Source organism: Poecile atricapillus, chromosome 27, assembly GCF_030490865.1.
Source record: "Poecile atricapillus isolate bPoeAtr1 chromosome 27, bPoeAtr1.hap1, whole genome shotgun sequence".
In the NCBI taxonomy this organism is placed as follows: Eukaryota; Metazoa; Chordata; class Aves; order Passeriformes; family Paridae; genus Poecile; species Poecile atricapillus.
In genome coordinates this window covers 2,068,921-2,094,418 of record NC_081275.1, presented here as the reverse complement: position 1 = coordinate 2,094,418, position 25,498 = coordinate 2,068,921, and the positions used below count along the sequence as shown (strand labels likewise).

General features: G+C 45.6%; 1 protein-coding gene across 1 annotated transcript; it reads left to right on the top strand.

Annotated features, from left to right (window-relative positions):
- The first annotated feature begins 10,673 nt into the window (after window positions 1-10,673).
- Window positions 10,674-22,197, top strand: FBXO47 (F-box protein 47). Its single transcript, XM_058858093.1, has 10 exons — window positions 10,674-10,710; window positions 11,123-11,293; window positions 14,499-14,575; window positions 16,094-16,171; window positions 17,723-17,831; window positions 18,889-19,065; window positions 20,050-20,196; window positions 20,630-20,772; window positions 21,094-21,253; window positions 22,051-22,197. Exons 1-10 carry the CDS (start codon window positions 10,689-10,691, stop codon window positions 22,167-22,169), a joined length of 1,203 nt encoding a protein of 400 aa, XP_058714076.1. The 5' UTR covers window positions 10,674-10,688; the 3' UTR covers window positions 22,170-22,197.
- Window positions 22,198-25,498: the final 3,301 nt, after the last annotated feature.

Genomic DNA, 25,498 nt, shown 5'->3' with positions numbered 1-25,498 from the left:
GGAGCTGGGAAGGGTTTGGAGCAATGGGAATGGAGCTGGGAAGGGTTTGGAGCAGTGGGAATGGAGCTGGGAAGGGTTTGGAGCAATGGGAATGGAGCTGGGAAGGGTTTGGAGCAATGGGAATGGAGCTGGGAAGGGTTTGGAGCCCCAGGAGCGACTGAGGGAGCTGGGAATGTTTATCCTGGAGAAAAGAGGGATCAGGAGGGACCTTCTGGCTCCACACAAGTCCCTGGCAGGAGGGGACAGCCAGGGGAATTAGGGCTCTGCTCCCAGGGAACAGGGACAGGAGCAGATGGAACAGCCTCAGGATGTGCTGGGGGCCTCTCAGGTCGGACATCAGCAGGAATTTCCTCATGGAAAATCCCTGGAAACATCCCAAAAACCCATAGAGGCGGCACCTGGGGCCAGCAGCTGGTACTGGACACTGGGACTGGTTTTGTTGGACTCAAAGCTCCTTTCCAGCCTGAACAATTCCACAATTCCTCGATTCCACAATTCCACAATTCCTCAATTCCACAATTCCACAATTCCACAATTCTACAATTCCTCAATTCCACAATTCCTCAATTCCACAATTCCCATTTCCACAATTCCACAATTCCTCAATTCCACAATTCCCATTTCCACAATTCCACAATTCCTCAATTCCACAATTCCCATTTCCACAATTCCACAATTCCACAATTCCACAATTCCTCAGTTCCACAATTCCTCAATTCCACAATTCCTCAATTCCTCAATTCCTCAATTCCACAATTCCACAATTCCTCAATTCCTCAATTCCACAATTCCACAATTCCACAATTCCACAATTCCACAATTCCACAATTCCTCAATTCCACAATTCCACAATTCCTCAATTCCACAATTCCACAATTCCACAATTCCAAACCCAAAATCTTGAAGCAATTATCAGATTAATTAAGAGTTTTGCCATTTGTGGCATTCCCACCATGCAGGCTGGGCCGTTTCCAGCAACTTTGGGAACCAAAATCTACCAAAATATTCCAATTTTTCCATGGAATAACAGCTCAGGGAAGCTCATAAAGCAGAGCTGCTGTGGATTCCGAGCTGTTCCGGAGCTTTTATCCTGCCTGGTGCTGACAGCTTCCCATCTGTCCAGGGCTGGATGCTGCATCTTAAAAAGCAGGAGAGAGGAAAAACAGCGATTCCAGCAGGAGGAGCTGGGATTGGGATGGTCACGGATTCTCAGGAACACGCGGATGTTTTGGGAGCTGCTCTCGGTCTGTGTGCAGAGCTGGAATTCTCAGGGATTCTCAGGAATTTTCAGGAATTCTCTGGGTTTTGGGGACTGGTCTGTGAGCAGAGCTGGAATTCTCAGGGATTCTCAGGAATTCTCAGGAATTCTCTGGTTTTTGAGGACTGGTCTCTGAGCCGAGCTGGAATTCTGAGGAATTCTTAGGAATTCTCAGGAATGGTCTGGTTTTTGGGAGCTGGTCTCTGTGTGCAGAGCTGGAATTCTCAGGAATTCTCAGGAATTCTCTGGTTTTTGGGAGCTGCTCTTTGTGTGCAGAGCTGGAATTCTCAGGAATTCTCAGGAATTCTCAGGATTTTGGGAGCTGCTCTCTGTCTGTGTGCAGAGCTGGAATTCTGAAGAATTCTGAGGAATTCTGAGGAATTTTCAGGAATGGTCTGGTTTTTGGGAGCTGCTCTCTGTGTGCAGAGCTGGAATTCTCACGAATTCTCAGGAATGCTCTGGTTTTTGGGGACTGGTCTCTGAGCAGAGCTGGAATTCTGAGGAATTCTCAGGAATTCTCAGGGATTCTCTGGAATTCTCTGGTTTTTGGGAGCTGCTCTCTGTCTGTGAGCAGAGCTGGAATTCTGAGGAATTCTTAGGAATTCTCAGGAATTCTCTGGATTTTGGGAGCTGCTCTTTGTGTGCAGAGCTGGAATTCTCAGGAATTCTCAGGATTTCTCAGGAATTCTCAGGAATTTCAGGAATTCTCAGGAATTCTCTGGTTTTTGGGAGCTGCTCTCTGTGTGCAGAGCTGGAATTCTGAGGAATTCTCAGGATTTCTCAGGAATTTTCAGGAATTCTCTGGGTTCTGAGGGCTGCTCTTTGTGTGCAGAGCTGGAATTCTGAGGAATTCTCAGGAATTCTCAGGAATTTTCAGGAATTCTCTGGTTTTTGGGAGCTGCTCTTTGTGTGCAGAGCTGGAATTCTCAGGAATTCTCAGGATTTCTCAGGAATTCTCAGGATTTCTCAGGAATTCTCAGGAATTCTCTGGGTTTTGGGAGCTGCTCTCTGTCTGTGAGCAGATCTGGAATTCTCAGGAATTTCAGGAATTTCAGGAATTCTCTGGGTTTTGGGAGCTGCTCTCTGTCTGTGAGCAGAGCTGGAATTCTGAGGAATTCTTAGGAATTCTCAGGAATTCTCTGGTTTTTGGGAGCTGCTCTCTGTCTGTGAGCAGATCTGGAAGGTGGAGAAGAGCTGGAAATCAGCAGGAATATTTAGAAGGAAGAAGCAGCAGGCAGGAAAATGCAGAGGGAAGAACCTCACATCCCAAATCCTGGGATTTGGAGAACGCAGGGATGAAGAGACACAAACACCTCTGTCCCCACCCCACCCTTATCCTGCCTCTCTTTTTGGGGAAAAATTCCCAGTTTTTCACTCCTCCAGCTCAGGAAGGGAATTCCAGAAGAAAAAGAAAACCCTGAGGTGAGAATTCCTTATCTCCTTCAGTTTTCCAGCTGGAGGAATTGGGGATAAATCCACCCCCTCCATCCCAGAGCTTTGTGAAATTATCCAGAGCTGGAATTCTGCCTCTGGAATCTTCCAAACCACCTTGGAGAGAAATCCCTGGGTTGGGTGAGGCCAACACCTCCTTCCCAAACTCCAGGGATTTTAAAGAATTAAGGAATTTTCAAATCCCTGGAAGGATTTCAAATCCTTCCCAAACTCCAGGGATTTTAAAGAATTAAGGAATTTTCAAATCCCTGGAAGGATTTCAAATCCTTCCCAAACTCCAGGGATTTTAAAGAATTAAGGAATTTTCAAATCCCTGGAAGGATTTCAAATCCTTCCCAAACTCCAGGGATTTTAAAGAATTAAGGAATTTTCAAATCCCTGGAAGGATTTCAAATCCTTCCCAAACTCCAGGGATTTTAAAGAATTAAGGAATTTTCAAATCCCTGGAAGGATTTCAAATCCTTCCCAAACTCCAGGGATTTTAAAGAATTAAGGAATTTTCAAATCCCTGGAAGGATTTCAAATCCTTCCCAAACTCCAGGGATTTTAAAGAATTAAGGAATTTTCAAATCCTTCCCAAACTCCAGGGATTTTAAAGAATTAAGGAATTTTCAAATCCCTGGAAGGATTTCAAATCCTTCCCAAACTCCAGGGATTTTAAAGAATTAAGGAATTTTCAAATCCCTGGAAGGATTTCAAATCCTTCCCAAACTCCAGGGATTTTAAAGAATTCAGGAATTTTCAAATCCCTGGAAGGATTTCAAATCCTTCCCAAACTCCAGGGATTTTAAAGAATTAAGGAATTTTCAAATCCCTGGAAGCGAGGCCTGCTGGAAGGGCAGAGCGGGGTTAATTCATCTCAGCCCAAAACGAGGTGGGAGAAGCGAGGAAATGACAAATCCTGACATTAAATCCAATTCTGCTCCCACACAGAGAGTTCTGATCCCAGGGGGAGCTGGAAAATCTGATTTTTAGGGAAAATCCTGCCAAGGTTTCCTGCAGGCCCAGGGCCCAGCAGGAGGGTGGGATCAGCCAGGCCTTAATTCTTGAATCCTCATCCAAGGATTTAATCCCTCTTTTTTTCCTATTTCCTGTTCAATTTTCCTTTTTCCCCATTATTTTTTTATCCCTCCTGCTGTCTCTGCACGGCCCCATAAAAAATAAAATGGGATTTTGGGGTTAAGCCCTGCTCAGCTTCCCCAGGGATCGCTCTGGGCTGGGAGATTGGGAATAAAAATCCCTAAAATCCCTAAAAATACCAGCTGAGGGGGATAGGGGGAATTTATCCAAAGAATTCCTGGATTATTATTGTTATTATTGTTATTATTAATAATATTATTATTAACATTAATATCAATATTATTATATATAACTATTAATATTAACAATATTATTAATATTAATATTAATATTATAAACATTAACATGGATATATTTTAATTTATTCTTTTTATTATATTATTATTCATTATTTATTATTAATATTAATATTAATATTATTATTTTGGGGGTGGAACAAAGGGGTTTATGGATTTATGGAGGATTTCTAAGGTGGATTTATGGATGCTATTCCAGAGATTCAATCTGATCCTGGATACCAGGAGGAAAAATAAACAGGAACAGAAAGAGGAAGAAGAAAAGAAACAGGCTCATTATTTTTGTACATTTATTTAATTTAACTTTTCAGCAAAAATGTTGCAGTCACGGTGACGTCACCATCTTGGTAATTTAAGGATGCAATTTCCTTTTGTTTCAGGGTGATTTTTGCTTTGTTTCTATTTCAGTTTCTCAGAGGAGAGTTTTTTCAATGAAATAAAAAAAGGGAATAAAATAGAAAATTTAAAAAAAAAAACAAAAAACCAAAAATAAAACCAATAAAGCCCAGAAGGAAAATAAACCAAGGAATTGTCTGCGGGGGAAAAAATAAAAATACTGGGAAAAAAATTCCATCAAAGCAGCTGCAGACCTCTGCTGCCATCGTATGGGAGCTGCATTTGGAGCAGCGAGGAAACTTCTGGGAGCTCCAGCTGCTCCTGGGAGAATTCCCGGGAGAATTCCCAGGAAAACTCTGCAGCTGTTCCGAGTCAGCCCCTTCCAAAGTGGAATTAATTAAAAAAAAAAGATATTTTTGGAGTTGTTTTAAAGCTGGTGTGAACAGGAACGCGCGGCTCCGGCGTTCCTCGGAAAACAGGAAATCCAGAGAATTCCTGAGAATTCCTGAGAAATCCTGAGAATTCCTCAGGATTTCTCAGGATTTCATGAGGTTGCAGCCGTTCCAAGGGAAATCCAGCTGGGATTGCAGGATTGGATCCTTGGGATGGTCCAGTGGGGACAGCTCCAGAATCCTGGAATTCTGCTCTGGGGGGAAGGGACACCTGCCACCGGCCCACCGTGCTCCAAACCACGTCCAAACTGAGCTGGGACACCGAGAGGGATCCAGGGACGGACACAGCTTCACTGGGGAGAGGTGGAGAGGAGGGGTGGAGAGGAGGGATGGAGAGGAGGGATGGAGAGGAGGGATGGAGAGGAGGGATGGAGAGGAGGGATGGAGATGAAGGTTGAAGATGAAGGTTGGAGATGAGGGTTGGAGATGAGGGTTGGAGATGAAGGCTGGAGATGAAGGTTGGAGATGAAAGCTGGAGATGAAGATTGAAGATGAAGGTTGGAGATGAAGGCTGGAGATGAGGGTTGAAGATGAAGGCTGGAGATGAAGGCCGGAGGTGAGGGTTGGAGATGAAGGTTGGAGATGAGGGTTGGAGATGAAGGTTGGAGATGAAGGTTGGAGATGAAGGTTGGAGATGAAGGCTGAAGATGAAGGTTGGAGATGAAGGCTGGAGATGAAGGTTGGAGATGAGGGTTGGAGATGAAGGTTGGAGATGAAGGTTGGAGATGAAGGTTGAAGATGAAGATTAAAGATGAAGGCTGGAGATGAGGGTTGGAGATGTTTTTGGTGCTCTGGGCTCCGGCAGAACCTCTGTGCAGGGTGTTGGGTTTTAGGTCCACAGGCCGAGGTCCAGGGCAGGTCCAGAGAAACTCAGAGTTCTGCAGGTGCCCCGTGCTCCCATCGCAGAGTGGAGACACCCCCACACCTGAGATACCCCCAAAACCCTGAGATACCCCAAAACCCTGAGATACCCCAAAACCCTGAGATACCCCCACACCTGAGATACCCCAAACCCCTGAGATACCCTCACACCTGAGACACCCCAAAACCCTGAGATACCCCACACCTGAGATACCCTCACACCTGAGATACCCCAAAACCCTGAGATACCCCACACCTGAGATACCCCCACACCTGAAAACCCTCACACCTGAGACACCCCCACACCTGGGATACCCCAAAACCCTGAGATACCCCCACACCTGAGACACCCACACCTGGGATACCCCAAAACCCTGAGATACCCCACACCTGAGATACCCCCACACCTGAAAACCCTCACACCTGAGACACCCCCACACCTGAAAACCCTCACACCTGAGACACTCCACACCTGAGACACCCCAAAACCCTGAGACACCCCCACACCTGAGACACCCCCACAGCTGAGATACCCCAAAACCCTGAGACACTCCACACCTGAGATACCCCCAAACCCCGAGATACCCTCCCACCTGGGATATCCCACACCTGAGACACCCTCACACCTGTGACACCCCAAAACCCTGAGATACCCTCACACCTGGGATATCCCACACCTGAGACACCCCAAAACCCAGAGACACCCCCACACCTGAGACACCCCAAAACCCTGAGACACCCCCACACCTGAGACACCCCAAAACCCTGAGATACCCCAAAACCCTGAGATACCCTCACACCTGAGACACCCCACACCTGAGATACCCCACACCTGAGACACCCCATCCCTGCTGTACCCCACACCTGAGATACCCCAAAACCCTGAGATACCCTCACACCTGAGATACCCCACACCTGAAAACCCTCACACCTGAGACACCCCACACCTGAGATACCCCAAAACCCTGAGATACCCCACACCTGAGACACCCCAAAACCCTGAGACACCCACACCTGAGACACCCCAAAACCCTGAGACACCCCACACCTGAGACACCCCAAAACCCTGAGACACCCCACACCTGAGATACCCCAAAACCCTGAGACACCCCACCCCTGCCGTACCCCACACCTGTGGCACCCCACACACCTGAGCCTCCCCACCCCAGGTGCTCTGAGGACACCAGGTCACCCCTGGGACCCCCCGATGTCCCCTCACCCCTCCGGACTTTCCCGCCAAAACCCATCCGACCCTCATTCATTATTCATGAGGCTCATTCACCAAACGAGGGGGCGTGGCCACAGGCGGCGCGCGCGCTCCCGTCATCACGAGGGGCGTGGTTTAATTTGAATATTCATGAGATGGGCGGGAAAAGCCGCGCTCGCGCCCCGCCCCCCCTCCCCCGCGCGCCGAACGGGGCCGAGGGCGGAAAAGGCGGGAAAAATCGTTATTACCCAAAAGCGGCATAAATTCACCTAAAACAGGGGCGGAGTCCTGAGGAAACACCGCTGAAGGGACACGCTGTTGTCGTCTGTGATTGGCAGCCACCAAATCGAAACTTAAACCGTGTTGGTTTTTAATATTTGCCAACATTTCTGCTCCCAAACACAGCTGTGCTGCCTGTACACACCCGCCTCTGCTCCTACGACCAGAACTCCTTTTAACCCAAATAGCTAGCACAGTTTGACTGAAATGAAGCTTTGAAGAGTTGAATTTAAATAATAATAAGTTTTAAATGGCTGTTTGGGGTTTCTTTCCCCCTCAGGGACGCGGGGTTTGGTGACCCCACACCCCCATCCCCTGCTGCTCCCTCAGAGCTCCCTGTGGGCGCCAGGCTGGGGGTGTTTGTGGAGAGGGGGTTTCCCTGAGGTAAAAAACCGGCTGATAAAGTGTTTCATGTGAGTACCGGCAACTGGGAGACATCCTCTAATAATTTTATGTAGGTTTTAGGGTGTAGGTCCCCCATTTCAGCCCTTTAGCCACGAGTTTTAGTAGCCTGGGGGAGAGGGGCCATGGTGGAGGACACAGCCCGCCCCGTCCTTTGGCCTAAAGGTCACAGCCCGTCCAAATCTGACCCCAAACCACAAGTGAAAGGCCAAAAAGAACAAGTTTTGTCAAATATTGAAGCCTGAGGAGCAAATGCAGGCTGGAGTGAGGGAAAAATAGGCCATTTTTAGTGTTTTCCCCTTCTGTTGGGAGCCAGGCCCCTCACACCACAACCCGGCCAACAACAACAACAGGGCCAGGAACCCTCAGCTCTGCTTTATATTCACATTATTCCCCAATTTAGGTGGTTTGGGGACCGATTTGCACCATCAATCTTCCACAGAGTCTTTATCATAAATAAAACCACTTTTTTTAAACAAAAATTTTCATTATAGGTTAAGGGTAACAACTCCATGGGTGCACCCAGTGCTCTAAGGTTTGTCATCCCCCACTTCGGCTTGTACTTGAAAATTATTATTTCATTTTCTTCTATTTTATTTGATTTTTATACCACAATAGACAAGAGAAAATCGGGAAAAAAACCAAATAAAAACCCCCATCGAGTTAACATTCAAAGCCACTGGGTTTATGGTGATGAGGAAGGGAAAGGGAAACATCCCAAACCAATCTCTAGAGTAAACACCCTTTTTGCAATAAATGTTTGCCAAATGCTAACACAGGGCTCCGAGAAATATCAGGACTAAAGTGCATCCATTAGCAGGAGTTTAGCGACTGCTTAAGGGCAACATGGGTGGAAGTTGATGCTTTCTGCCTTGTAAACAAATTACTTTATAGCGACAAATAAGATGACCCTTCTTAGCTAATATTATGAGTTTAGCTTGTTAAATATTTAACATTTACCTTTCAATTTCCAGTGTGGATTAAGCAGTTTTCCAAACATTGGTGTCCCAGCAGCAGATGGAGATGCACAGCCCATTGCCCAGCTCTGGCTCAAGTCACTAAGAAAAAAAAAAAAAGCACTTTAAGTCAAAGAGGAAGCAAATGGGAGCTTTCAGGAAAGGCTTTAAAACTGACTGTTTGCACTCATTTTTATTTACATTAATTTTATCTAGCTCTGCTCCGCATTAAAACAGCGATAATCGATTTAATTTCGACCAGATTGGACAGAAACAGACAAATATCAGACAAATCCTTCCCAAAAACCTCGCTGGTGGCAAAGTATTTTTCCTTCCACAGCTGGAGAGCCAAGGTAAGATTTTTAAAAACCACTGAAAGATCCCACAAATCCCTGCAGCTCCAGACAGAGAGTGGGAAGAAAAGAAAGTAGCATAGGATTGCAACTTTATTTCTAAAGCCTGGATCAGAAATATGCACCAGATTTAGCCAACTTTAGAGGTGCCTGGTCCTAAACAGGGAATGAGCTGATTTTTATGTGATCCACAAGGAATCTATGTGGAATCCACAATTCTGGGTGTAAAAATCCCTTGCTTTTAGAAGATAAGCATTTTTAATAGAATTTTTATCTATAGCTGATTTTTCTTTTCAATTTCCCCTCCTAAAATCCTAAAACCCACTAATTTTAGCAGCACTCACATTTCCCCCCAAGCCCTTTAAAAGTTTTCAGCTGCTTTAGCAAGCCAGAAATATCCCACAGCTAAATTAAAAAAGCTCCCAGCGACATAAAAAAAAAATTCCTGAAATGTACAATTCCCAGTGTCCCCAGAGCCAGCACAGTTCCACTTTTCCCAAAATTCCCTCGATTTCTCAGCACAAACAGAGCCCCCATTGTGGACTGGGAAATTTCCCTTCCGTGGAATATTGGAGAGGCTGGCTGGAGCGATTTGGTGACAAACAGGGAGGATGTTTGGAGCTCGTTGTCTGTAATTTTGTAAATTTTTAATCCCGGGAACAATGGGCTCTGTTCTCCGGGAGAATTTCCCCACTGCAGCTTGGAGCTGCTCCAAGGATGTTCCAGCCTGGAATGATCCCGCAGCACTTGGCAATCCCCCCGGAGCCTCAGCTGCTGCAGTCGGGGATGAGTGTGAAAAATCTCAGTTAGAACATCAATTTAAACCACAGCTCCCGGTGTTGCCTGACATTGTGACGTGTGGCTGTTCTAGACACTCAAACCCCAGAAGGTGAATCAAATAATCCCATTTATTGATTCTTTCACAGCTCGTTTTCAGTCCCCAGTGATTTTGGAAAAGCCTGAGGCACTGACATTTTCGCGGGGCAATGCCGTATCATTTATTTTTATATCACATTATATTAAATTAAGCCTCGCACCAACTCAGGAAAAGGAGGTTTGAAGCATCGCTTTGGTGCTTTTAATCTTCGGTTTGGTCCTTCTCAGTCAGTAATTATCGCTCTAAAGGAACGGTGATGATCCTTTCAATAACAGCCCTGGAACTCTGGTGTTCTGTTGAATAATTAGCGTGACAAATTCCAGCGATGTTGTTAATTACTGCAGCTTGTACCCTCACATGTAATTCCCCAAGAATTCCCTTCCAGAAATGTTTTCCTCACTTTCTGTTCTCTCAGTGCTTTTGTCTCTTCCTCCCCCAAAATCAGCTGAGCCCTCCATCCCCCCAGACATTATTTATACTTTTCAACACACTAAATTATTAGCTAGAACACCTTTTATTCTTTATATACTAAAAGTTATTTAGCGAATTGCTTCCACCGCGCTGAACCCAAGCATTTTATCCCCCACACACACAGACGAGATTTTCACTTTGTGCATCTCCAAGGGAGTCATTTCCTCTCAGCATCATTCTGGGAGCTTCTTCCTCCTCAGAAAATCAGAATTTAATCTGGTTTTTGCTGTTATTTTCTTTTCTCCAGGTATAATTTATGGGAACACCAAAACAATGAGCAGCTGCACCTCGGTCCCCAGGCAGAAGCAGAGGAGGAGCAGCCGCCGCTCCGGCCTCACCCCGGGCAGGGATTCCCAGGCTCTGTCAGCGCTGGGGGATTTCCAAACCCTTCCCTTAGAGATCTTCCAAATGGTGCTGAATTATCTCTCAGGTGAGAAAACATCAGAAATATCGATATCTGAAAATTACCGTCGATTCCCCTCCGCCTTTTTCAGTTATTGTTTAAAATGTCGTCGATTTTAAGTACTTAAAGTAATTTGTGTGACTTGAACTCTGAATTTTCAGCTTTTTAAGCACAGAAAAAAAAGCGCCCAACATTTTAGTGATAACCACAATCCACTTGAAGCCGGTTTTTGCCTATCAAATGTGAAAATTATTCCTCAGATCTGTTAGCTTCTAATTACTCCAGCTCTCTGGCAAAGCAGACCGACAGCAATTAATTCATTCCTGTTTTATTTATAAATCTTCTTTCTTGGCCTTGTTTCTGAAGGCAGAAGAAGTCATTATTGACATTTTTCCCTTTCAGTGGGGATTTAGGAGTGTCCCGGGCTTTGCTTTTGCAGTGAAGGACATCAGCATGCTGAGCATGGTGTCCAAAACCATCAGCGGCCGCCTGATTAATTACATCTCCACCTCGTCAGGGAGCCGCCGGCTGCTGCTGCAGGACTTCCACCGCCCCGAGCTCCTTGCCAGGAGAGAAGGAGCCTCCATCCTGGAGCACTACAAAGCTCTAGGTGAGAGCAAAACTCACTCCAAATCTCCCTCCTGGGATGTGCCTTAACAGGGGATGTGACCCAAAAAAACACAGGAGACAAAGGGCTCCTTCCTGCACCGAGGAATTGCCTGGAGTCCTTCCAGAATTTCTGAGTTATGGGGAAAAAAACCCAAAAAACAGCGTGTCCTGCCTCCTCTGGGAGTCCAAATTCCCAGGGAACAGGGGGAGGATGAGCTCGCAGGAGGAGGTGATCCCAAATTCCCTGGCAGGAGGAGGTGATCCCAAATTCCCCAATAGAAGGAGATGATTCCAAATTCCCTGTCAGGAGGAGGTGATTCCAAATTCCCTGGCAGGAGGAGGTGATTCCAAATTCCCCAGTAGGAGGTGATTCCAAATTCCCTGGCAGGAGGAGATGATTCCAAATTCCCTGTCAGGAGGAGATGATCCCAAATTCCCTGTTAGGAGGAGGTGATTCCAAATTCCCTGGCAAGAGGAGATGATTCCAAATTCCCTGGCAGGAGGAGATGATCCCAAATTCCCTGGCAAGAGGAGATGATCCCAAATTCCCTGGCAGGAGGAGGTGATTCCAAATTCCCTGTAAGGAGGAGATGATCCCAAATTCCCTGGCAGGAGAAGGTGAAGCAGAAGGATTTCTCAGCCCTTTGGAGCAGAGCACATTCCTCAGGTTGGGAAACTCAGCCTAAATTAAGCCAGGCCTAACTCCAGTACCAAGCACCTCGGTTCTGATGGGCTCCACGTCGTTCTGTCCCAGGTGGAAATGAAATGGAAATGTCATTTAGTGTTCCCCCACTGATGGAAAAATGGGGATTTGACAGAGAAACCACTGCCAGGGTTAGCTGGAGAATTGTGAATGTGGGTTGAAATGCAGACACTGACTAAAGGCATTAAAGACGTTAAATAAAGGCGTTGGAAACATTAAATAAAAGCATTAAATAAATTTAAAAAACCATTAAAGACATTAAATAAAGGCGTTAAAATACATGAAATAAAGGAGTTAAAATCCATTAAATAAAAACACTAAAGACATTAAATAAAAGTGTTAAAATACATTAAATAAAGGTGTTCAAATACATTAAATAAAGGCACTAAAGACATTAAATAAAAGTGTTAAAATATATTAAATAAATGCATTAGAATACATTAAATAAAGGCATTAAAGACGTTAAATAAAAGCACTATAGACATTAAATAAAGGTGTTAAAATACATTAAATAAAGGCACTAAAGACATTAAATAAAAGTGTTAAAATATATTAAATAAATGCATTAGAATACATTAAATAAAGGCATTAAAGACATTAAATAAAGGCACTATAGACATTAAATAAAGACATTAAACATATTAAATAAAGACATTACAGACATTAAATAAAGGCATTAAAGACATTAAATAAAGGCACAAAAGACATTAAATAAAGGAGTTAAAATACATTAAATAAAGGCACTAAAGACATTAAATAAAAGTGTTAAAATATATTAAATAAATGCATTAGAATACATTAAATAAAGGCATTAAAGACATTAAATAAAGGCACTATAGACATTAAATAAAGACATTAAACACATTAAATAAAGACATTACAGACATTAAATAAAGGCATTAAAGACATTAAATAAAGGCACAAAAGACATTAAATAAAGGAGTTAAAATACATTAAATAAAGGCACTAAAGACATTAAATAAAGGTGTTAAAATCCATTAAATAAAGGTGTTAAAATCCATTAAATAAAGGCGTTAGAGTACATTAAATAAAGGCGTTAAAGACATTAAATAAAGACACTAAAGACATTAAATAAAGATATTAAACACATTAAATAAAGACATTACAGACATTAAATAAAGGCATTAAAGACATTAAATCACTCAAGGTAAAGGAAAGCTGCTCGAATAATTTCGAACAAAAACCTATTGTAAGCAAACCATTCTTTTGTGGTGTCTTAAAACACCTTTTAAAATCGATCTGAGTGTTTCCTCTTTAAAACAAAGCCTGAAACCTTGTAATTCTTTAAAAGAAATCAGCATTGGTTTGAGCTTTTCAGTAATCTCACCCAAAATGGCACCTGGTTATTTAAATGTAGGTGTGAGCCACCCCTGCAGGAGCTAAAGAGGAGTAAAAGACAAAATATGTATTATTTTTTAAATATATATATATATAAAATCTTCAGCTGTGTCACAGTGGGAGGCTCAGGGGAAGCTGAGGTAGGGCTGGCTGCAAAAATCAATATTTACATTGCAGCAGGAATAAACTGCATTTAAAAAAACACCTTTTACTCGACCCCTTTTTAACTCCCACACATTTTCATTTTCCCCTGGCCCACGACTCCATCCCGGAGCTGAGCTGTCCTAACAGCTGCTCCTCGGGGAGAGCTCTCCAGAGCCTGATCTAGTCAATAAAAAATGGACTTGGCTGAGCTTTGGAGCAGATCTGAGGCTGATGAATAAATCATGGCTGGCTGCAGGAATGCTGAAACGCTCGGAGCAGGGAAAGAGTCACTTCACAACCACAGAAAATCCACAAAGTTCTTTCTGACCTTGGGAAAGAAAAAAAATAGAAGTGTTTTTAGCATTTTTAATTTTTTTTTTAAATTTATTTATTTCCCCTGGGAAACTCCAAGCTTTTCAGTGGATTCCTTGATTAATTAACAAGCAGTATATATATATTTTATTCTGGTGAAAGGCTTTGAGTGCAAGCTGTTAACCCAGTTTCTGTCAGGAGAGTAGAAGAAATTCTGCTCAACAACCAGCTGTTCCTCAGGATAATGAGCTCCAGACTCTGACATCCCAAACATGAAAATAAATTTCCCTCTCTGCTATGTTTTACATTAAGGAAATTCAGAATATTTGCTTTTCAGAGCATGTGTCTATCCTGAAAATAAACTGGGGGGTGATGTAAGGGGAAAACCAGCATAGGGTTACAACAAGTTAACATTTCTGTCCCATATTTTGAACAGCTGTAATTCCCAAACCAAGGCAGGAATTTTAATACAGCTCCAACTGTGAGTAACAGGCGCTTTAAACAACACCATAAACAACTTACAGCGGGCTCAGGGAGCTGGAAACTCCCTGAAAATATTCCTTTGGGAAAAGCCAGCTTTACTCCAACCACAAATCAGCAGAAAGCAGCGGGTTTTTCTCAGTGGCGGCATTTTTGGGTCAGATTTGTTGATTTTGAATCCCCTGAGTGTTGATCCCCTCTGCCACAGGGCTGCTGCTCAAGAGGTGCACGCTGCTGCTGCCCACCAGGGACAGGCTCAAGTACGTGCACAAGGTGCTCGCAGGGGTAAGTGGGGCCAGCATGGATTGTTGTCTTTTCTATAGGTGTAGAATATATCTATATCTCTATCTATATCTGTATCTGTATCTGTATCTGTATCTATATCTATATCTGTATCTGTATCTATATCAATATCTGTATCTATATATCTATATATCTCTATATCTCTATCTCTATCTATATATCTATATCTCTATATCTCTATCTCTATCTCTATCTATATATCTATATATCTATATATCTATATCTATATATCTCTATCTATATATCTATATATCTATATATCTATATAACTATATATCTATATATCTATATATCTATATCTATATCTATATATCTGTATATCTATGTATCTATATATCTATATATCTCTATATCTATATCTATATCTATATCTATATATCTATATATCTATATATCTATATCTATATCTATATCTCTATCTCTATATATCTCTATCTCTATCTCTATCTCTATCTCTGTATCTATATCTATATCTATATCTATATATCTATATCTATATCTATATCTATATCTATATCTATATCTATATATCTATATCTATATAACTATATATCTATATATCTATATCTATATCTATATCTCTGTCTCTATATATCTATATATCTCTATCTCTATATCTATATCTATATCTATATATCTATATCTATATCTATATCTATATCTATATCTATATCTATATCTATATCTATATCTATATCTATATCTCTATATATCTATATCTATATCTATATATCTATATATCTATATATCTCTATCTCTATCTCTATCTCTATCTCTATCTCTATCTCTATCTCTATATCTATATCTCTCTGTATCTATATATCTATATCTGCATCTATATGTCTATATCTCTATCTCTCTATCTCTATCTCTATCTATATATCTATATAATATATATAGAATACATTTATAGAATTTTATATATATATATAATGTAAATATAAAAATATTCTAGATGATGATGATCTATAATAAATATATATTTAAATGTATATTATATATATTTTATTATAGATAAAAATATGTATAAAATCTAGTATATTCTATTATATAATAATATATATAATATTATTATATATTATTATATAATATTATTTATTATTATATATATTATATAATATAATAATGTTATATCTATATAATATATAAAATATATATTCTATATATTATAGATATTTATACATATATTTAATATATTATTATTTATATAGAACATATTATTTATATAGAATACATTATTTATATATAATATATAATATGAAATAATAGACATAGTTTATAAAAAGATAATAAAATGTATAGAATTAATATAATATATTATATATTATAGATATTACATATTATATTACATATAAGAACTCACTTCCACAACATCCCCAGAACCCCCACAGAGGAGAGACAATCCTCCTGAACTCCTCTGCCTCCAGGAGCACAGAGAATTCCCAATCAGAGCAATTAAATATCACTTAATTAATTGTTATTTTTAATTTGCACTTGCAGGTTTCCTGTTTCAAGCTGAATGGTTGTGCCAGCCCTCTGCACTGCCTGGGCTTGCAGTGCTATGGGGTTTTCTTACAGGTACAGTATCCCCACAGACACAAGGCAAGTAGCACCAATAAAAAAAGAAAATTAAGGGGTTTTTCCTTAAATTCATCTGTCTTTTGAGAGATTTAAACAAAATATAAACTTTTTTTAAGGTTTTTTTGGGGGGTTTTTTTGGGTGGTGTTTATTCACACGGTTCTCAGAGTTTTCTTTCTGGTGCTGAAAAGTTGCTGATTTGGCTGCTGAGAATTCCTTGGCCTGGATTTCACTCCCAACCAGTCTGGGTTTTGATCAGCAATTTATTACCTAAGAAAACCTAAGAAAACAGGGGAGAAAGAGAACATTTTATCACACAGCTCCAAATTCACAGCTCAAGAGCAGAGATGCTTTAGTTTCCAGGGAAATTGTTCCACACATCAGAGGCCAGAGCAGTTTCTGCTTGTGGTAGCTTAAAATTAACCTAAAACAAATATAAAAATTAAAATCCTGACTTAGAAAAGCAGGTGATTATTGCTGCTGGGACATTTTATAGCAAATACCCCACGCAGAGCAGTCACAAATCAGATTTTGGGACACTCTCAGCAGCTTTTGGGAGGCATCAGGCTGATGAATTCCTGCTTTCTAATTCTTCAAATCACGTTAGAAAGTTTCTTTTCTGGCCAATTTCGGTATCAAGGCCCTAAGCACCACCTGAGGCAGGTGAAGGCTTCCCTGCCCTCCACTCAGGTATGACCCTTCCCCCTTCTCCCTAAAGACTGCAGGGTAGATTGTGTTTATCTGCTGTCAGTGCTGGCTTGGGAATGGGATTTCTGCTCAATCTCCTCATTTTCACTCCCCTTGGGAACAGAATTCCTGCTCAATCTCATTTTCCCTTTCCTTGGGAAAGGAATTTCTGCTCAACCTCCTCATTTTCCCTTTCCTTGGGAACAGGATTTCTGCTCAATCTCATTTTCCCTTTCCTTGGGAACAGGATTTCTGCTCAATCTCCTCATTTTCCCTTCCCTTGGGAATGGAATTTCTGCTCAATCTCATTTTCACTCCCCTTGGGAACAGAATTCCTGCTCAATCTCATTTTCCCTTTCCTTGGGAACAGAATTCCTGCTCAATCTCATTTTCCCTTTCCTTGGGAAAGCAATTTCTGCTCAACCTCCTCATTTTCCCTTTCCTTGGGAACAGGATTTCTGCTCAATCTCATTTTCCCTTTCCTTGGGAACAGGATTTCTGCTCAACCTCCTCATTTTCACTCCCCTTGGGAACAGAATTCCTGCTCAATCTCATTTTCCCTTTCCTTGGGAAAGGAATTCCTGCTCAATCTCGTTTTCTCTCCCCTTGGGAACAGAATTTCTGGTCAATCTCATTTTCCCTTTCCTTGGGAATGGGATTTCTGCTCAATCTCCTCATTTTCCCTCTCGTTGGGAACAGAATTCCTGCTCAATCTCATTTTCTTTCCCCTTGGGAACAGAATTCCTGCTTAATCTCCTCATTTTCCCTCTCATTGGGAACAGAGTTTCGGCTCAACCTCCTCATTTTCCCTTCCCTTGGGAACAGAATTCCTGCTCCATCTCCTCATTTTCCGTCCCCTCCAGATCCTGACCGCAGGCTGGGATGAGCTCGAGTGCCACCGGGTGTTCAACTTCCTCTGGGAGCTCAGCAATTTAGCCCGGAAGGTGCAGACGGTTGTCAGCAGCAAACCAGGTAACCCAGAGCAGCCCCAAAACCCCGAGATTCCAAAGGGCAGGAACAGCTCCAGACAGCCCCAAAACCCCGGAATTCCAGAGGTCAGGAACAGCTCCAGACAGCCCCAAACCCCGAGATTCCAGAGGTCAGGAACAGCTCCAGACAGTCCCAAAACCCCCCGAGATTCCAGAGGGCAGGAACAGCTCCAGAGAGCCCCAAAACCCCGAGATTCCAGAGGGCAGGAACAGCTCCAGAGAGCCCCAAAACCCCGAGATTCCAGAGGTCAGGAACAGCTCCAGACAGCCCCAAACCCCCCGAGATTCCAGAGGGCAGGAACAGCTCCGGGCAGCCCCAAAACCCCCCGAGATTCCAGAGAGCAGGAACAGCTCCAGACAGTCCCAAACCCCCCAAACCCGGAATTCCAGAGGGCAGGAACAGCTCCAGGCTGCTGCCAGCGGGATGTGGGTGGGACTGAGGCTCGGCTCGGCTCCTCACCCTGCTGGGAGCATCCTAGAGCGAGTTCTGGGCCTTCAGCCCCATGGACAGGGCTCCCCAGGAGCGGACAGGGGTGATTTTTGTCTCTGATTTCTCTTGAGAGGCCTTTAATGATTTTAAATCATTCCCTTATCCATTATCATCACTTGGATCTCTTCCTCAGTAAAGCGGATTTGAATCGTCCCTGCTCTACACCAGTGAAGTCAGTGGGAAATGGACCCAGTTAGGAATAAAATGAAACAGGAAAAAGTGAGGTTTAACATTTCTAAACCCCAACATGGGTGGGACAAACGCCTCTCAAGAAATCCTCCCATTTCCCAGCAGTGGGAATTTCTGTGGAACTCTCCACTCCTTCCTCCAGAAGGATGAAACCTCCTGGAAAACCCCAGGCAACCAAACCCCCCGAGCTGAGAGCCCTGCAGGCTCCCAGCGGCTACACCCACACATCCCCCACCCAAACCGGGGCAAAGCATCAAAATTCAGCGAGCAGGAGGCGAAAACCCGAATGAAAAACATCAGGAAAATGCCTTTTCCCTTCCCTTTGGAGGGAGGAAGGCCGAGCCCAGCCCGTTTTCCCCAGGCAGTGCCCGGAGGCTGGAGCTGCGGATCCGCCTGTTCTGCCGGGGGGTGCTGCTGTCACCCGGGAGCCACCGCAGCGACTGCGCCTTCTGGCTCACCCGCATCCTCAAACCCTGGCCCATGGTCAACCAGGCCCGCCTGCTCTACATCATCTTCGGACCCGTGTCCTCCCGTGACGGTGAGAAAAGGGGGGCCCCGGGGGAGGAGATCCCCCCCAAAAATGTGATTTGGAGTCACGGAGTTATGGGGTGGGTTGGGAGGATGTGGCAGGGATGTCTCACGCTGTGCCAGGCTGCTCCAGACTGGATGGGGACAATTCCAGGGATCCAGGGGGAGCCACGGCTCCTCTGGGAAATCCATTCCAGCCCCTCAGCATCCTCCCGGAGGGGAGGGGAGGGGAGGGGAGGGGAGGGGAGGGGAGGGGAGGGGAGGGAAGGGAAGGGAAGGGAAGGGAAGGGAAGGGAAGGGAAGGGAAGGGAAGGGAAGGGAAGGGAAGGGAAGGGAAGGGAAGGGAAGGGAAGGGAAGGGAAGGGAAGGGAAGGGAAGGGAAGGGAAGGGAAGGGAAGGGAAGGGAAGGGAAGGGAAGGGAAGGGAAGGGAAGGGAAGGGAAGGGAAGGGAAGGGAAGGGAAGGGAAGGGAAGGGAAGGGAAGGGAAGGGAAGGGAAGGGAAGGGAAGGGAAGGGAAGGGAAGGGAAGGGAAGGGATTCCTTCCTAAGGCCCAGTCTAAACCTGCCCTCTGTCCACCTGAAGCCACTGGAGTCATTGCACTGCCTGGGAGAAAACTGTTCTGCTCAACCAGACATCACTGCATAAAATATATAAATTATACACACACACACACACAAATATAAGTTACAATTCAATGAACAATTCAGTTCAGCTCTGTTCCTCTATTCTCCCCTGCTTGGGGTAGACTTAAATCCATCTCAAAGAAGCCCCCATTTCCCTGAAGGAAAACACCTTTTCTCACCTAATTATTTAACCTGGGTTTCTTTAAGTTTGACTCACTGTCCCTTCTAAAATGACAGATGGAAAATAATCACAAAACCTCAGTGGTGTCACTTGAACTCCTCTGCTCTGCCCCTGCTGTGAGGCTCAGTTTAGCAAGTTCCTTGTTTAAAGAATGTCACTTACTAGCAGTTGTGATTGATATATCACTCAGGACACGTGGTCTGGCAGAAAATGATAGAAGGACCAACAGATGAGACCAGTCTGAAGGGTTTAGCTGATGCAATTAAGCTGCTGTATGGTACAGAAGCTAGAGAATGGACAGCAGATGATGTTATCAGTCTTGTGGATGAGCTGTCAGGTGTGTTTTTGCCTTTATCATTAATCCCTGGGATTATGGATCCTCAAGTCCTCCAAACCCAGCTGAGTGCTGCAAAATTCCTCTCAGTAGCTGTGGCTTAACTGGAAAAGTCACCACACTGGGAAGAGAGAAACCCAGTGTCCCTTACACATCCAGGCTGTCTTTCCCCATGGAGAAATCCTTTAAGAATCCATGCAGATTTTTAAAATTCAAATCCTGCCACGAATTATTCAGGAAACATTGTCCAAACATTGTTTGCTGGGGAAAAATTCTCCTGAAGAATTTTACCAGCTACACTGAGAGTTTTTGCCGAGGTTGTGTCACAGAGATGATGTGGAGAGCTCTGATTATCACTGGCAGGGATTATTTGTGCAATTTCACTGCTCCCTTTTTGCCCAGAGGTGACTGAAATCCTCTCTGCCTCCTTCCAAAGTCCTTCCCCAGGAGTGGCTGATGGAGAACAACGCCCGGCTCCTCCTGCTGAGTGGGAACAGCATCTGCTTCACCTTCATGGCCAGCAAAGCTGTCAATGGCAGAGCTGTGGAGCTGGCCAGGCTCATGGTTTTCATGGCTCTGGTGAGTACAACTCAGCTCAGCCTCCTTGCCCCAGATTTGCTGCCTCAGCCTGGAGAAGTTTCCCCTCCCCTGCTCCCACACACTGGGAATCAATCCAGGCAGGAGCTGGCTGCTGTCCCACCTCTCTGCTCCAGCACATCCCTGAGGAAAAGCACCACCAGCAAAAGGTTCAGAATTCCCTTTGTGCCAGCAAGAAGGAGCTCTGTGTCCTTGTCACAGCCCCTGATGTTCCTGGCCTTGTCACAGCTGATCCAGAGCCCAGAGCCAGCGCTGAGATCTTGCTTCAAAAGCTGTGGTTTTAACCCTTCCCTTGCCCTGCAGGTGTGTGAGAAGGACCTGTACTGCATGGACTGGGCAGTGAAGATGATGCAGAAGGTCTGCAAGGTTTTCAGCACTCCCTGGGAGAGGAACAACTTCCTGCAGTGCCTGGAGAACACCTTTGCTCACATGCTCATGGATATGATGCAGGCAGTGCTGGCTGGTAAGGCTGGGCCCCTGGGCTGGTTCTGGAGCCAGGCACAGCATCCAGAACAGCCTGACCTTCCCTCCCTCCCCAGGCAGGGCAGTCCTGCACAGCCTGAGGGGTTGGAGATCATAAAATCCCAGATTTCCAGAATTTCACAATGGTTTGGGTGGGATGGGGCCTTAAAGCTCATCCAGTGCCACTCCTGCCATGGGCAGGGACAGCTTCCACCATCCCTGGTGGCTCCAAACCCCATCCAGCCTGGCCTTGGCCACTTCCAGGGATCCAGGGGCAGCCACAGCTGCTCTGGACAACAAAAATAACCAAGCCAGTGTCAGAATTGGGAAGAAATATTTATTTGAAATGATTTCTCTTGCTAAGAGATTCCTGGTGCAATGGATGGTGGAACCAACAGTGGTTTCAAATCTGTCCCACCAGAAAGCTGGGCCTAAAGTCCAGGTTGGGCTGAGCCTAAAGCTGCAGCAGCTGCAGCTGCAGCCCTGCTGGAGTGAGGAACACCCAGCTCAGTTCAGCTCAGTTCAGCTCAGTTCAGCTCAGCTCAGCTCAGCTCAGCTCAGCTCAGCTCAGCTCAGCTCCTTGTCCTGGCACACAGTTGTTCCTGTGTGTCCCTGGGCAGGCTGGGGAGGGAATTTGGGAGCTGTTCCCTCCTGGCTGTGCTGCCGTGGGGCAGAGGCTGAGGATAAAGCCCAGCCCCAAGCACAGGCTGCTGCCTCCCTCTGCAGAGCTCACTGAGCCTGCCTGGGTGAATTCTTCACCTTCACTGCTCCTTTCCCGTGGTTTCTGTGCCCTGCCAGGGGAGAGGGATGAGGAGGACAGCAGCTTCCTGAACCTGTTCCACCTGGTGAATGCACAGGCCAACTTCCACAAGGAAATCCTCTACATGGCCATGGGCAGCAACAGCAGCACCACCTGAACCTCACAGAGCCCTCCTCCCTTCCTGCTGGATTTCTCTTTCTTTCCCTTTGAACATTCCCAAAGAAGTCCCTGATTATTTCTGCGATTCCCAGTAAGAGCTGGAGCGGCAGAGGCTGGGCCCAGCCGTGTCAGGCCAGCTGAGTGAGCTCATGGAGGGCTTGGAATTCCATTCCCTGTGCTCTGCTCCTCCAGGGGAGAGGCCTCTCCGTTGGGAACACAAACTGCACTCTGTTCCCACTGTGCATGTTTGCACACACAATAAAAATGACATGGTTTCCACAGCTGATGTGCAGACACCAACTGAAACTCGTGTTATCTCAGCCCAGAACCCAAAACATTCAGAGCTCTTACATTTATTTTCTCTTGGGAATCTGAGGAGAAAGGGAGGGACGGGGATTTGAGGAGCTGCATTTTTCCAGCTTGCCAAAGTCTCTGACTCAGGCTCTGTGACAGAAATGCTCCATGGTTTGTACATTCAGCTCGAGGGAAAAGTGATTTCTGAAAGCAATTCCAGGGTTTTGATCAAACAAGGCATTTTTTCCTCTCAATCTCCAGTTTTTTCTAAAGCAGAAGAAACTTCAAATCTCTCCCCCTGCCCCAGGTAGCGACTGTTGAAGTGTTTTAGGATTTAGCAGAGTTGAAGACACCCATTAAACACATTAAATTAGAGCTCTGGTTCATTAAATGGATAAATATTTGCTGCTCAGAGAAGGGTTTGATTTTCTGCTCTGTTACCTTCCAGACAAACCCCTGTGATGGCAATAAAAATCTCTCTGTGCTGTTTGCAACCTCCAGGTTCCTGCAGAGCCGCTTTCCCCACCTGAATATTCCCTCTCCCACCCTCCCAGGCTTCCCTCAGCCCCAGCCTTTCCCAAATTTAGCTCGGGAAGTGTGGGAACAGCTGATTTATCACGGATTTATCTCAGCTGCCCCCACCTGCAGCTCTGAAGTTTGTGCCCTAAAATTCCTGGCGGCTTTTTGTGGAATCCACAATTCCAGGCAGGATTTTGCTCCGGGAATTCAGGCGCCAGCAGATGGCAGAGGTGAAACCTCCCCTCCAGCTGCTGGAAAACTCCGGGAACATCCCTTTCATCCCTCTTTTCCCTCGGCTGATCGAAGGGGATGGAGAAGGGAAGGAGAGAAATTCCCAGCTCCGGTTTCCACTCAGAGAACACGAAGTGTCCGCAGTGAACCCGAAATTCGAGGAGAAAACCCCTCGAGGTGAGAAGAGCGACGGGAAAACTCCTCCAGGAATCTCCAGCTCAGATCCCTGACTCTCCTTTTAGCCTGAGGAATGATCCCCAGGAATGATCCCAGGGAATGATCCAGGGAATGATCCCAGGAATGATCCCCAGGAATGATCCCCAGGAATGATCCCAGGAATGATCCCAGGAATGATCCCAGGAATGATCCCGAGGAATGATCCTGAGGAATGATCCCGGGGAATGATCTGGGGAATGATCCCCAGGAATGATCTCCAGGAATGATCCCCAGGAATGATCCCGGGGAATGATCCCGAGGAATGATCCCTAGGAATGATCCCCAGGAATGATCCCAGGAATGATCCCCAGGAATGATCCCAGGGAATGATCCCCAGGAATGATCCCAGGAATGATCCCGGGGAATGATCCCGGGAATGATCCCCAGGAATGATCCCGAGGAATGATCCCAGGAATGATCCCCAGGAATGATCCCGGGGAATGATCCCCAGGAATGATCCCAGGAATGATCCCAGGAATGATCCCAGGAATGATCCCCAGGAATGATCCCGGGGAATGATCCCCAGGAATGATCCCGGGGAATGATCCCGGGGAATGATCCCGAGGAATGATCCCCAGGAATGATCTGGGGAATGATCCCCAGGAATGATCCAGGGAATGATCCCAGGAATGATCCCCAGGAATGATCCCAGGAATGATCTGGGGAATGATCCCCAGGAATGATCCCAGGGAATGATCCCCAGGAATGATCCCAGGAATGATCCCCAGGAATGATCCCGGGGAATGATCCCCAGGAATGATCCTGAGGAATGATCCCAGGGAATGATCCAGGGAATGATCCCCAGGAATGATCCCAGGAATGATCTGGGGAATGATCCCGAGGAATGATCCAGGGAATGATCCCAGGGAATGATCCAGGGAATGATCCCCAGGAATGATCCTGAGGAATGATCCAGGGAATGATCCCGAGGAATGATCCCTAGGAATGATCCCAGGAATGATCCCAGGAATGATCCAGGGAATGATCCCGGGGAATGATGCCCAGGAATGATCCCGGGGAATGATCCCGAGGAATGATCCCAGGAATGATCCCAGGAATGATCCAGGGAATGATCCCGGGGAATGATGCCCAGGAATGATCCCGGGGAATGATCCCGAGGAATGATCCCAGGAATGATCCAGGGAATGATCCCCAGGAATGATCCCCAGGAATGATCCTGAGGAATGATCCAGGGAATGATCCCGAGGAATGATCTGGGGAATGATCCCGAGGAATGATCTGGGGAATGATCCCGAGGAATGATCCCTAGGAATGATCCCAGGAATGATCCCAGGAATGATCCCAGGAATGATCCCCAGGAATGATCCCGAGGAATGATCTGGGGAATGATCCAGGGAATGATCCCCAGGAATGATCCCAGGAATGATCCCGGCGGGCGGGAGCAGGGAAGGAGCAGAGCCCGGCCCTTTGTGTGTCCCTGTCCCGCCGTGTCCCGGCTCATTCCCGGCAGAATTCCAGAAATTCCAGGCGGGCACAAGCGGGGCCTTTGTGAGCTCAGCCCCGGGAAAAGGGAGCTCTTTGATTCCCTGCAGCATCCGGAGGGGCCGGGATGTCAGCACGGCGGCTCCCGGTCAATTATTGATGGCTTTATTAATTGCCATTAACTGCTCCGCCACTCCCGGCGGCTCCGGGCGCGCTCGGCTCGGGCTGGAGGGGACATTAAACCCCCCCAGTGTCACCTCCCACTGCTCCAAGCTGGCCTCGGACACTCCAGGGATTGATTCCCGGTAGGATTTTTGCCCCATTTCCATCAAGCGGCCCTTCCCAAAGCAGTGAACCCCAACCCTGCCCCTGTGGTGCTCCCCTGCCCAGTTTGGGGTGAAATGTCACCAGCCCTGATCCCTCCTCTTCCATTTCCCCTTGGATCAGACCCTGGGAAGCTCCAGGAGCCGGGATGGGGGCACCGAGCAAAGGGAAATTTTCCTTTTGCTGCCGGATTTTAACCGCAGCAGCGGAGAGCGGGTAAAGGCCAGGAGCCAGCCCGGAGCGGCAGGGCTGGATCCCGGCTGCCTCCCGAGGTGTGCAGGGATCCTGTCCCTGTCCTCT

Bases quoted from the DNA above. Each gene is read 5' to 3' on its own strand.
- FBXO47 (XM_058858093.1), top strand. From the start codon at position 10,689: ATGGTGCTGAATTATCTCTCAG. The intron at 14,576-16,093 runs GTAAGTGGGGCC...TTGCACTTGCAG, and splicing joins TGCACAAGGTGCTCGCAGGG to GTTTCCTGTTTCAAGCTGAA. The intron at 16,172-17,722 runs GTACAGTATCCC...CGTCCCCTCCAG, and splicing joins GCTATGGGGTTTTCTTACAG to ATCCTGACCGCAGGCTGGGA.